This window comes from Cervus canadensis, chromosome 18 (genome assembly GCF_019320065.1).
Source record: "Cervus canadensis isolate Bull #8, Minnesota chromosome 18, ASM1932006v1, whole genome shotgun sequence".
Lineage (NCBI taxonomy): Eukaryota > Metazoa > Chordata > Mammalia > Artiodactyla > Cervidae > Cervus > Cervus canadensis.
This window is the reverse complement of record NC_057403.1, coordinates 54354589-54368206: the sequence shown is the minus strand read 5'-3', so window position 1 is coordinate 54368206 and position 13618 is coordinate 54354589. Positions and strand designations below refer to the sequence as shown.

At 51.2% G+C, this 13618-nt stretch overlaps 1 protein-coding gene across 1 annotated transcript in view; it reads right to left on the bottom strand.

Moving 5' to 3' along the window:
• Nucleotides 1–11904: 11904 nt before the first annotated feature.
• The window catches only part of COTL1 (coactosin like F-actin binding protein 1), a 43671-nt gene continuing 41957 nt past the window's right edge, over nt 11905–13618 (bottom strand). The window contains exon 4 of the mRNA XM_043436533.1: nt 11905–13168. Coding sequence (XP_043292468.1) covers nt 13058–13168 — 111 coding nt within the window. The 3' untranslated portion in view covers nt 11905–13057. The remainder of the gene's footprint in view (nt 13169–13618) is intronic.

The following is a 13618-nucleotide window of genomic DNA, read 5'->3' as shown; positions in this document are numbered from 1 at the left end:
AGAAAGGAAAACTGGCCCATGCCTCCCCCTGCCCCCCAGGCTTTTATGATATGACCATGTTGGGAGTAATTTTCAAGCCAGACTCATTTTCTCATTATTTCTTGTTTTGAAATATTTCTTAGTGACTCTTGAAGTTACTCATTGCTAAAGGAGCGCTCCCAGCAATCAGAGTAGTGAGAATTCAGAACCACACCCCTGTACAACGCTGGGGGATGGGAGCAAAAGCCTCAGGGCAGGCAGGTTGGAGTTTGAAGTGGGTTGTCTACACTGGAGGTAAGCAGCAGCCCATGAGATCTGAGTCAGGCTTAGAGGCTGCTGATGGAAGGGCGGGGCAGCCACACAGGCCAGGCAGTCAGCAGGATTGGGGTACTGGGAAGAGGGGTGCCGTGAGTCAGGCTCCATGCAGAAAGTAGAAACAATTTGAAGCCTTTCCGGCAGAGAACAGTTTCATACGACACGCTGCTGCTAAGTCGCTTCAGTCGTGTCCGACTCTGTGCGACCCCATAGACGGCAGCCCACCAGGCTCCCCCGTCCCTGGGATTCTCCAGGCAAGAACACTGGAGTGGGTTGCCATTTCCTTCTCCAATGCATGAAAGTGAAAAGTGAAAGTGAAGTCTCTCAGTCGTGTCCGACTCTTAGCGACCCCATGGACTGCAGCCTACCAGGCCCCTCCATCCATGGGATTCTCCAGGCAAGAGTACTGGAGTGGGGTGCCATTGCCTTCTCCAACACAACGCACTGGGTGCTTGCAAAGCCAACGGCGGGCTGGAGGAGCAGCCCCAGGCTCCGCTGCGGCCGTGACCCCTCGACACAGCAGAACAGGAGCTGCCACACTCAGGAGGGCTGAGTAGCACAAAGCTGCGAGGGCACTGTTGAGTCGGAAGCACACCTTTAGCACCGTAGTCCAGGAGTGAAAGCCCCCACTGCTGCCCTGCACCTGCGGCTAGACACCCCCAGAACTGGAGACTGGACGCCAGCATCCCCACGACCTTGCTGGTCAAGGGAAAACAGGCCACAGAGACAGCTCCCATCTTCCCATCTTCCACATCTCATGAGAATGCATCAAACTGGCAGGACCAAACTCACACCCAGAACCCGAGCTCCTAGAGAGTTTGGGAAATTCATTTTTAACTTTTCAAAAAGAGTTAGAATGAACACCAAGTACCCAGGGTCATAAAGAGGGAGACTACAGCACAGGAAGGCAAGGATCCTGATGAGGGCCTGGGAGACAGGGCAGAGTCCAGCTCCAGGGACCCACCACACCAGCAAGGCAGCGAGGAGAGCCCTGACACGGCCTCTAGCCATTGCCTGGATGACCCCTGTGGTCCTTAAACAAAGAAATAAGGATCAGGTCTCTCTGTTCTAACCTCAGTGTGGCTGCACAGATCAACTTGGAAGTAACCTACATGCGCATTGACAGATGAATGGATACAGAAATTGTGGTACACATATACAATGGAATATTACTCAGCTATGAAAAAGAATGCATTCGAGTCAGTCCTAATGAGGTAGATGAACATAGAACCTATTACGCAGAGTGAAGTAAGTCAGAAAGAAAAAGACAAATATTGTATATTAACGCATATGTATGGAATCTAGAAAGATGGTATTGATGAGCCAATTCGCAGGGCAACAATGGAAACACAGACATAGAGAACAGACCTGTGGACACAGTGGGGGAAGGAGAGGGTGGGATGAATTGAGACAATAGTATGGAAACATATACGTTACCACATGTAAAGTAGATAGCCAGTGGGGATTTGCTATATGACTCAGAGAACTCAAACTGGGGCTCTGCGACAACCTAGAGGGGTAGGATGGGGTGGGAGATGGGAGGGGGATTCAGGAGGGAGGGGATATATGTATACCTGTGGCTGATTCATGTTGATGTATGGCAGAAACCAATACATATTGTAAAGCAATTATCCTCCAATTAAAAAAAAAAAAAGGAAGCAAGAAGAGAAAAAAAAACTTAATGGCTATTCTGTATCAAGTGGCTGCCATTATTAGCTATGTACAGTGCAGAATGCTTCATGCATTGTCCTGTATCAGATATTTTGCAGCAACCTTGTAAGATGGAGACTGTTATTGCTATTGTTATTGTTAGTTAAGATTTTGTTTTTTATCTTTTTTTTTTTTTTGGCTGTGCTGAGTCTTCATCAGGCTTCCCTGGTGGCTCAGATGGTAAAGAATCTGCCTACAACGCAGGAGACCTGGATCTTCACTGCTGCATGGGGGCTCCTCTCCTGTTGCAGTGCACGGGCTTCTCACTGCAGTGGCTTCTCTTGTTGCAGAGCACAGGCTCTAGGCACACGGGCTTCAGTAGTTGAGGTACACAGGCTCACGTGTTGCGGTTCAAGTGCTCTCAAGCCCAGGCTTCATAGTTGTGCCACACAGGCTAAGTTGCTCTGGAGCCTGCAGGATCATCCCAGTTCGGGGATTGAACCCATGTCTTCTGCGTTGGCAGGCAGATCTTTATCACTGAGCCACCAGGGAAGCCCCTATTGATATTATTTAAAAGGTAATGAAACTGAGACTCAGAGGGGTTTTGTAACTTGGCCAAGGTCACACAGCAAGTGAATGACAGAGCCAGGATGAGAACCCATATATTTAACCACGATATTACATCGGCTACCATGATTCATCTTTGATTTTCTTTTTAAATAGGAAAACAAATCTGTACGTCCTAAGTGCTGTTTGTTTGGAAGACAACTGTTCCCAAATATGGAATGCATGGGGATGTAAATAATAAAAGGAATCCTTCGTGGGGGAGGAGCTGGAATCTACAGGACTAAATGGTACCTGTGCTCCTTTCAGAGCTAACATTCCATTCTGCAAGCACACCTATTTCCCCCCGTTAAAAAGCCACTGAAACCACAGCCTTGCTGGAAGTGGCTCCCACCAGGTCAGGGTCTGGGGGAAGGAGGGATACTGCTTCTTGGAAGATGCTCTGTGATCATCCCTGAAGCAATCTATAGTACTGTCCCAGTGTTGCTATAGCAACTCCCCATCTGTGTTATTTCAATGAAACAGAAGAAGCATCTTCCATCTCTAGGCTATTGTGGCTTTAAAAAGTGATTCGTTCATTCAACAAGTATTTGAAAGTGTCATCCAGGGGTGGCAAATTCAAATGCTTATAGATCAGACCGATGACATAAAGGAGTTCGTTTAAAAGGCTGGCCAGGGGTTTAATCAGAGAGTAAGGGGCAGTAAAGCCCTGGAGAGCATGCACACATCCCCATCTGTAAGAGCAGCCATTTCAGTCCAGCCCCTCATCTCTCTGCTGGAATGTAATCCCAGTGTTATTGGATCTTCAGATTTGTTGAAAGTTGAGAGTTGGAGTTTTATGTGAAATCCTTCCATTTTGAAACACTGGCAACCAATTCAAGATTTGGAGTTGGGCTTCTGAGTATTGTTGTGCAGGTCCTACACTGCACAACTCTGGGCTCACTAGTCTTATGTAAATTCAGGACAAACTGTGCAGCTATATATATGTGTGATCCCATCACATCAAGGAGCCAAATCTAGCTTGTGGGTCACAGCTTGCCAATTCCAACTCTCTAACCCAGCCTTAGAGGTTTGGCTAAGTTAATGATTGTCCAACTATCCAATATAAGCCACAAAAAAATGATGATGTTAGTAGTATTCGGGAGCTTTCCAGGTGGCTCAGTGGTAAAGAATTCATCTGCCAATGCATGAGACGCAGGTTCGATCCCTGGGTCAGGATGATCCCCTGAAGGAGGAAATGGCAACCCCTTCCAGTATTCCTGCCTGGAGAACCCTAATGGACAGAGAAGCCTGGCAGGCTGCAGTCCACGGGGCTGCAAAGAGTTGGACACGACTGAGTGACTGAGCACACACAGACACATAGACAAGATGGCGAGTAACACTTACACAGTGAAAAAATTTAAGTTCATTTCAAAATTTGTTTTTAAATGGAATCAAAGCTTTTTTCCTAGCAAAAGGGTGGACAGTGGGGTTGTGGTCAAAAACAGGGGTTCCCACACTCAAACTTGTACCGGCATTGACCTAACGGCGTGTTTAAATACAGAGCCCACCCTGGGGGTACTAGGACTCAGTAGGCCAACGACTGGGCTGTGGAGTCCGCCCTTCACCAACTCCCAGGTGACGCTCAAGTTCACAAACTCACACAGGGCCTGGACCACACCCACCAAGAACCAGTGGGAAAGAGCAAGACTAGGCTTTTCTGAAAAGACCTTCTTATCAGGGGATCTAAGAATCCCTCCGTCAACCTGCTAAAAATGCACATTCTGGGATGATCCTCAAAGACAGTGACTCCTGGGGGGACTGCATTGGGGCCTGGGAATCTGCATTCTAGCAAATATGCTAGATGGTTTTGCTGTGGGTGCCTGGGGACACCCTTGAGAAGCACTGCACCTCTTTGCATTGCCAGCTCATTTGGGTGACACCCATTTACTGGCATTCAGTGGATTCCTGCTGTGTGCCCAGCACTGTGGCAGGAACTGGACTGGACAGACCCGTATGCCACAGCCCTCCTTCCAGGGGCGGCCCTGGGGGCAGGAGGAACAAGCACCCAGTGGAAGGCTTCTAGGAGCTGGGGTGTGGGGAGACAGGAGGCAGGGCCCTGGGCAGGGGTGTCCTGGGTCTAGAGGGAGGCAGCCTGGAGGAGGGCGCTGGGAGCATGTGGGGACATTCTTTCTCATGATCTTTCAAACCAACAATTTGTTCTCGACAGCAACCAGCTTCAGTTAGTGTTTGATTGTCAAACTCAAAATATGTGCCGTTGGAGCACATGAAAAGGTGCTCAGCATTGCTAATTATTAATATTAGAGAAACACAAATAAAAACTACAAGATATCCCCTCACACCAGTCAGACTGGCCATCATCAAAAAGCCTACAAATAACCAATGCTGGAGAGGGTGTGGAGAAAAGGGAACCCTCCCACACTGTTGGCAGGAATGTAAACTAATCCAGCCACCATGGAGAACAGTACAGACGTTCCTCAAAAAACTAAAAATAAAACTACCATGTGATCCAGCAATCTCATTCCTGAGCATATATCTGGAGAAAACCATCTTTGAAAAGATACACGCACCCCTATGTTCATAGTAGCACTATTCGCAATAGCCAAGACATGGAAGCAACCTAAGTGTCCATCAACGGATAAAGAGATACAGAAGATGTGGTACCTGTATGCAATGGAATATTACTCAGCCATAAAAAAGAACAAAATAATGTCGTTTGCAGCGCCATGGGTACAACTAGAGACGATCAGGCTAAGTGAAGTACCTCAGAAGAAGGAAGACGAACACGCTATGATATCGCTTTCACATGGAATCTATATTATGACACAGATGAACTTATCTACAAAGCAGAAACAGACTCACAGACATAGAGAGCAGTCGGTTGCCGAGGGGGAGTGGGGGACGGAAGGAGTGGGAGCTTGGGCTTAGCAGATGCAGACTATTACATACAGAGCGGATAAACAAAGTCCTTCTGTTTGAGCACAGGGAACTATATTTAACACCTGTGTAAACCGTAATGGAAAAGAATATGAAAAAGAATGTATGTATGTGTATAACTAAGTCGCTCCGCTGTACAGAAGAAAAGAATTGTAAATTCTTTGCAAATCAACTATATTTCATTGTAAATTGTAAATCATTGTAAATGATTTATATTGTACATGTAAATTACACTGTAAATTTACAACATTGTAAATCAACTATATTTCAATTAAAAAAAAAAACAACAGATGCTGTTAGGCAGCAGCCTGGCTGTCCGTTCTGGGCAGGGCCTCTGAGAATCTGCTCACGGCTCTCCCCTCAGCTTCCACAGTCCTGTCCCTTCATCATACTTCAAAGCCCACCTGTCCAGGTGAGCCCTCTGCCCCTCCTCTCTGCCCCTGCTTCATGAATTCTTTTGTGTCTTTGTTTTTAAAATGTTTTGAAACTTCTGTACTCCAAACAGACAGGAGATCAGAGAAATCCACCTGATGAATCCCCACCTGCCCATGACACAGGTGCTCCCATTTCGTAATTTTCTTCAGCTCACCAAACAGACACAGTCGGAGCCTCGCTCTGACCCCCGGTTTCCCTGAGCACCCCCACCCCCCATCCAGCTTACCCCTCATTCTCACAGCATTTGATGTATTTTTGCTCATGGGTGTGTATGCACAACCAACAGATCGTGTTATTTAGCCTGAAAATTTAGCTCTGATGTTAGCACTCTGTACCCTCATTGCTTTGCATGTTGCCTTTCGCACCCACCTTTATGTTTGGAGACTTATCGGAAGGACCAGTCTGTCTTGCCTGTGCATGCTGTCCACGGCTCTGTGTGTCCTCAGCGGTGATGTCAGACACAGGCCTGCGGGGGTGAGCCCAGGGCGTATTAACGTCTGTGCTACTTCTCTTGGCTTTACCAGACATAACCCACAGCAGGCTGTTAGCCCTCGGTTCCCCCCTCATCCCCCCGCTGCCGGGCAGCTCCCCCAAACCAGAGTTGGCTGACGCTGGGCTCCCCTTCCAGATCCCGGGCACACACAGGCAGAACCGCCCCCTCCCCGGGCTCGCAGCGTGGATTTTGAGGGACCTGCAAGTCTCGGAAGGCCGAGTCCTCACCAGAGCTCTGACTCTCTGCTGCAGCTCTCGGCCTTGGGGCCAACCTGCCCGCTCCTGCCCCATCCCAAGGGAGCCATGGGGTCCCCCGGCCGGCTCAGCCCGGGGGCATGCTCCAGCCTCTGCAGCAGCCTCCCAGGGATATCTTTAAAATCTTCCAGAGGCAATGATAAGGGAGAAGCAATCAGGATAAGGGCTTGAGCCCCCAGAGGTGGAGAAGCTGGACAGGTGGGAGGGACCGGTAGACAGGAAGATGAGGTACATACCTGCCCTTCGGCAGAGCCGGAGGTAGGAGCTGGAGGATGGGAGGAAGGCCTTGGGGCCCTTTGCCTGGTTGGGCGTGAGCCAAGTCTGACCCTACTCTGAGCGGGCTCGGGTTCTGTGTGGGGCTTGGAGAGCAGGCAGAGGCGCACCCGCCCCAGGCGAGCCCCACTCACGGATTATTTACTGAGCACCCCCTATGTGTGCGGCGCCAAGGACAGCTCCCTGCCCTTGAGAGCGTCACAGTGAGTGGGGGAGGGGAGGAGTAAATGAGAGCAGAGCTTCCTGAGCCTCCTGGAACAAACGATCACGACTGGGGCTTCAAACAACAGAAATCTAGGCTCTCACCGTCTGGAGGCCGGAAGTCTGAAATGGAGGTGTCAGCAGGACCAGGCTCCCTCCAGATGTTAGCAGCTCTGGGGGAGTCCTTCCTGCCCCTTTCAGCTCCTGCGGCTCCAGGCGTCCTCGGCCTGTGACTGTCTCCCTCCAGTCTCTGCCTCCATCTTCTCACAGCCTCCCTCTGCTTTCTCTCCTAAGGGACACCTGGCCTTGGCTTCAAGGCCCACACTAAATCCAGGATGGTTCACCTGGAGATCCTTAACTAATTACAGCTCAGTTCAGTCGCTCAGTCATGTCCGACTCTTTGTGACCCCATGGACTGCAGCACGCTCAGGCTTTCCTGTCCATTACCAACTCCCAGAGCCTACTCAAACTCATGTCCATTGCATCGATGATGCCATCCAACCATCTCATCCTCTGTCATCCCCTTCTCCTCCTGTCTTCAATCTTTCCCAGCATCAGGGTCTTTTCAAATGAGTCCATTCTTCACATCAGGTGGCCAAAGTATTGAGGTTTCAGCTTCAACATCAGTCTTTCCAATAAATATTCAGGACTGATTTCCTTTAGGATTGACTGGTTGAATCTCCTTGCAGTCCAAGAGACTCTCAAGGGTGTTCTCCAACACCATAGCTCAAAAGCATCAATTCTTCAGTGCTCAGCATTTTTTAGAGTCCAACATTCACATCCATACATGACTACTGGAAAAACCATAGCTTTGACTAGATGGACCTTTGTTGGCAAAGTAATGTCTCTGCTTTTTTATATGCTGTCTAGGTTGGTCATAGCTACACCTTCAATGAGCCTATTTCCAAATAAGTTCCTGCACACAGGTTCTGGGGGCTTCCCAGGTGACTCGAGTGGTAAAGAACCTGCCTGCCACTGCAAGAGATGTAAGAGACACGGGTTCAATCCCTGGGTTGGGAAGATACCCCTGGAGGAGGGCATGACAACCCATTCCAGTATTCTTGCCTGGAGAATCCCAGGGACAGAGGAGCCTGGAGGGCTACAGTCTATGGGGTTGCAAAGAGTCAGACATGACTGAGCGACTTCACACACATGCACAGGTTCTGGGCACAGATGTATTAATGTCTTCAGTGGACAACCACTCAACCAACCCCACAGGATATGGGGGACCTTCTTGAAGAAGCAGGTCAGAGCAGGAGCCAGTCTCTCTAGGTGGGGGGGCGGGGGGGGGCGGGGGGGGGCGTTCAGACAGAGGAAGAAGGATGCTGGATAGGGATCGGGGCTCTGAGGAGGAAGTGGACAGAGTCCTGAGTGGAGGGACAAGCAGGACTCCTGGTCACCGCCCCCCCACCCCCACCCCGACCACTGGGAAATTTCCTCTGGATCCCAGAGCAGTGAGGCGCTGAGGGGCGGGGATTGGCAAAGGACTAGGGTATAGCTGTAACTGGTGAGTGAAATTCCCTTCTAAGTTTAGGGTGGACTTTTCCGATGGGCCAGACGAGCCATGAGAAGGAAGCTGAGGTGCAGCCCGCCTGGCGGGCCACCTCCGACCCCACTCAGCCTGAGGGCAGAGCTCCCTCCCATTCCGGTCTCTCGCGCGTCACGTCCTGGCAGCCAACCTCTTTTGGCTCTGTGGGCAGCTCTCTTCTGTGACTCACTGATACACGGGGAACAGGAAGCAGCAGGGGGATGAGAGCAGGGACAGCCCATCCTGGGGGTGGGGGCGGCACCCGGGGCCTGGCAACCCTCTTGCCAGCCTCAGATAGCCCCCTGGAGAGGAAAGGTCCTTGGGGAGGCTGGCAAAGTTGAGAAGCAGAAGCCTCCCCCCAGGGATCAGTCAGCAAAGAGCAATAACACCCCCACCTCCCACCGCCTCACCACCTCCCTCCCCCCAACCCCCCTGACCCCGGAGGGCACAGCAGCTATCGGCTGGCTTCCACAGAGACCTCCTCTGCCCTTCACCAGCCCCGTGCGAGTCCCTAGGGCACGAGGCATGGGCCTAGCACAGTGCCTGGTAACAGCGGACAAGGTGTTTTTTTCAGAAAAGGGGGCACGGGTCTTGGCACTCCTCTAACTGAGAGGTGCGGTCAAGTCCCCTTCTCTTGAATGTGAAGGGTGGTGGGTCAGTGGAAATGCTGCCATGTAACGCTGGAGACTTGGTCAGAAAAGGACACACAGCCTCACCCGGGTCCCCTGGGATGCTCGCTCTGCAGAGTACTGGCTGCCATGCAAGCCCACAGCCCTTAGTGAAGTTAAGGTCCACATGCACAATGAAACGCTACAGAGCCATACCAAGGAATGAAATAATGCCATCTGCAGCAACACGGATGGGCCTAGAGGTTATCGTACTAAGTGAAGGGAGCCAGACGGAGAAAGACAACTATCATTACGTGGAATCTAGATTCTGACACCAAAGAACTTATCTATCAAAAAGAAACAGACTCACAGACACAGAGAACAGACTTGTGGTTGCCAAGGGCAGGGGAGGGAGGGATGGAGCGGGAGTCTGGGGTGAGCAGAGGCAAACTATTACGTATAGAATGGATTAAAAATGAGGTCCTGCTTATAGCACAGGGAACTAAATGCAATGTCTTATGTTAAACCATAATGGGAAAGAATATGAAAAAGAAGGTAAGTATATGTGTGACAATCATTTTGCTCTACAGTAGAAATTACCACAACATTGTAAATCTACTATACTTCAATAACATACATTTAAAACATTTTTTAAAAGGTCACAGCCTGATACATTATGGCAGGAGGACGCGCTGGGTGCACTAAGTCACAGGCCAGCCTTGGCTGCCGGCCAGTGGCCGTGTGAGACGGTCGGCTTGAGCATCCAGGCCAGTTGATCCGACCACAACCAAAGGAGAGACCCTGCTAGTGAAAATCACCCTGCTGAACCCCTCCTAAATTCCAGTTCTACAAATTCAAGGGCCAAACAACACAGCGGTTGGTTTCCACCATTCAGTTTGGGGTAACCCGGAACAGCTGCTGAATGTCCAGTGTGTCAAGTAATTAAGAGTCTGTAAGCAAGGAGGCGCAAGGACCCAGAGCTTCACCCCAGACCCTGAGGGAAGCCAGACTGGGGCGCCCACGCCCTGGGCAGCGTGGGGAGCAGCTGGATGGAATTAGCTCCAGGCAGCACTACCAGACACCTGCTGGATGCCGGTTATAGGGGGCAGGGCGGCAGGGCGGGGGCTTCTCTGGTGGCTCAGACGGCAAAGAATCTGCCTGGGCTGCAGGAAACCCAGTTTCGATCCCTGGATTGGGAAGATCCCCTGGAGAAGGGAATGGCAACCCACTCCAGCATTCTTATCTGGAGAATCCCAAGGACACAGGAGCCTGGTGGCTACACTCCATGGGGTCGCAAAGAGTCAGACACGCCTGAGTGACCAACACTTTCACTCTCAAAAACATAAAGGCAAGGTCTCTCTGCCCTTGAGGACATCAAGATCCCATCAGCCAAGTTCTGAAATCCCAGCAAAGGCCTGAACTGCAGCTGTCGACTAAAACTCCAGCTCCTTGACACATAAACTCAGCTCCACCCTCTCTGCCCTTCTTCTGGGCACACATCCCCCCAGAGCCTTTGTCCCTGGTCCCCTTTTCCCACACCCCTTAGCCGGCTTCCCTCCTCCCCTTCATGTCTCAGGTGTTCCCTCCTCAGAGAAGCCCTCCTTGATGCCCCTAACCAGCCCCAGTGCCTTTGTAATTTTCTTCCTGAGGGGGCTTATCTACATGTGTAATTATCCAAGCTCTCCAACCAGTGCTAAAAGCAAGGAAGCCAGAGACCTACTTTGGCTCCCTCTGTTCTAGGTTTAGGAAAAACTGGGGCACCCAGAGCTGTCAAGACCTAGTGGCAGGCCCGATGGGATGGCAACCGAGCCCTGCCAGATATCCTCATAATCTCAGCGCTCCTTAAGGATTTCACAGATGAGGAAGCTGAGGCTCAGAGAAGTTAACTAACCTGCCCAGCCACGAGCAGAGGAGCCTGGCTGAGGACGGGCCCCGGGCCACCTCGGGCTGTGCCCACATCTTGCAGGATTCCTTCCTGGTCTCCCCGCACCCTCCCCGCCCCACTCACAGCTCCTCCAAAGCCAACTGTGCATCTGAAACTCCTCTGGCCTGATTCTGCACTCCCAGCAGGGCTGGCGTGCTGGAAATCTCGTTCTGAAGCTCAACCTCAGAAAGCATGTCATAGCCCAGCTGAGGGGGCGCCTTCTCGCGGTTCTTCCTGAATGCAGAGTGGAGGGGTCTGGCCACACGAGACATGTCACAATCCCGCGGCCTCATCACTCTTTCCGATCCTGGGCCTCCCCCGCTGTTCCTGAGCCACTGAACCAGGGCCACCCGGAGACTCAGGTTCAACTCCCAGCTCTCCCACCTGCCAGCCGGGAGGCCACGGGTGAATCGCTGAGTCTCTCTGAGCCTCGGTTTCCATAAAATGGGGATGCAAACAGCACCTTTTTTTTTTTGGTCACACCACGTGTGGCACGTGGGGTCTTAGTTCCCCAACCGGAACTCAAACCCATGCCCCCTGCACGGGGAACTCAAGAGTCCTAACCAGTGGACTGCCACGGAAGTCCCAAACAGCACAAATTTCTTACGGTTATTGCTAAAATTAAACAAGCTATGGAATATGAAAAACAACCAGCCCCAAATGCCAATTAAAATCTGATACGACAACCACCTTCGTTTTTCCAGGAAAGAGAGAAGCTTTATAAGACCAATCAGACAGACTTGTTTTTTGAAAAACAAAAAAACTGTTTATTTCTGTAAACCATTTTGAGTGCGGATGCTCTTAACGACCCCAACGCAGCACAGACTTCCCCCAACGAAATGAGCAAGGAAAAGAGAAAAAGAACGCTACCAAACATGCTCATGAACAACCAAGCCAATCACATCTTTCTTTGAAAAAAAGGAAATCCTTTGGCCGCTGTTGTGCCACCAAGGATTAAACCCACAGACTCTCTGGTCCCGCGAGGGCGGGGCTCCCGCTGCACACGCTCTGTCCCCTGCTGTCCTTGCTGACTGGCTGGACCTCAGTTCCCATCCCGCACCCCGGGCCTCTCTCCCTAATGTCCTCATCACTTGGGGAGCCCGGGATGTGACCCCTGAAAGACTCCTCCTATTGAATCTGGACCTAGACCTTTGCCCCCACTCCACGCCATCATGAGATTTCTATCAAGAGGGTGGGAATGGGCCACTTCAGACCGACGGCAAAGCCAGGCAACTTTTAAGGCAAATTTTCTCTCTTCTCTTCTGGTCTGAGTCAGGCCTGCGGTTCTCTCCACCGAGCACCGTCTCGGATGGGCATGGAGCTTAGGCAACTTGGAATGGGGGGGTGGAGGGGGCTCTGGAGCGACTCTCAGGGGTGTGAGCCTGGCCAGCGGGATGTGTGTGTGCTTGTGAAGGCCGCTGTTGAGGGCACGGCTCCCGGCACAGCCGTCGCCTCAGCGGAAGCAGGCAGGCGCCAAGGAAAACCAAGATAGCAGCATGACCCAGGTGCCAGAAGTGACACGAGGTTGGTGGGTGAAGCCGGGCAGGCTGCTTGTGCGTCAGAGAAATATCAGGAAAGGGTCACCATAGGAGGCGCCTCTGATCTGATGATGTGCGTGACCTTGGCATCAAAATGATTTTTCTTTAGAATAAGAAAGAAGGGCAGGGAGAAAGAATAAAAGAGGAAAAAAAGATGTTCAATGAGCTTTGAGGGCTAGGACACGGCAGGTGCACAAGGGAAGTGGGGAGGGGAGCTGGATTTTGGACGGGGTGGTGGGCGTCGCCTCTCATCACGTTTCCTCTCCCTGGTGGGCTGGTGGGCTGGTAGCTGAGGCCGCGGTCCCCTCCCCTGGGGAGCAGGCAGATGACTTTGGCAAGGGGCGGGGTGCGCGGGGGGTTACTCCGTCTGGGCGTCGTAATTGGCTCCGCCCGCCTTCTTGAGCTCATTCTTGATGAAATCTTCCTCCAGCTCCTTCCGATCACTGATCACAAACTCTTTGGCGAAATTCTGCAGGAACAAAATAAAACACAGAGTTCCCGTTAAAAGAGAGGGGACGGGATGTGAGTGTTGCTCAGGCAACACACCAGGAAGTCTTGGCAACTAAAATACTAAGAAATGATCAAAACGAAAATCTGGGGGCAGAACGGTTCTGCAGGGGAAAAAAAAAACATGGCCAGAGATCCCGAGAGTACGCAGAAAGGCAAGGGTCAGGTCTGGGTTCAGATTCTGACTCTGTCATTTTCCAACTGTGCGGCCTTGAGCAAGTTCCTTCAATGCTCCGTGCCTCCATTTCCTCATATGAAAACCCATCTTGTTAGGAGAATAAGAGAAGAGGAGGTTGGAAAGGCAGGCTGGTCTGCTGGTCAATGTTTAAACCAGGCTCTCTCACAAAAGGGGTTAGGGGTGGATGGTAGCCTTCTACCCATTTCCATGGCTGGCATAAATCTCCCCACGTTG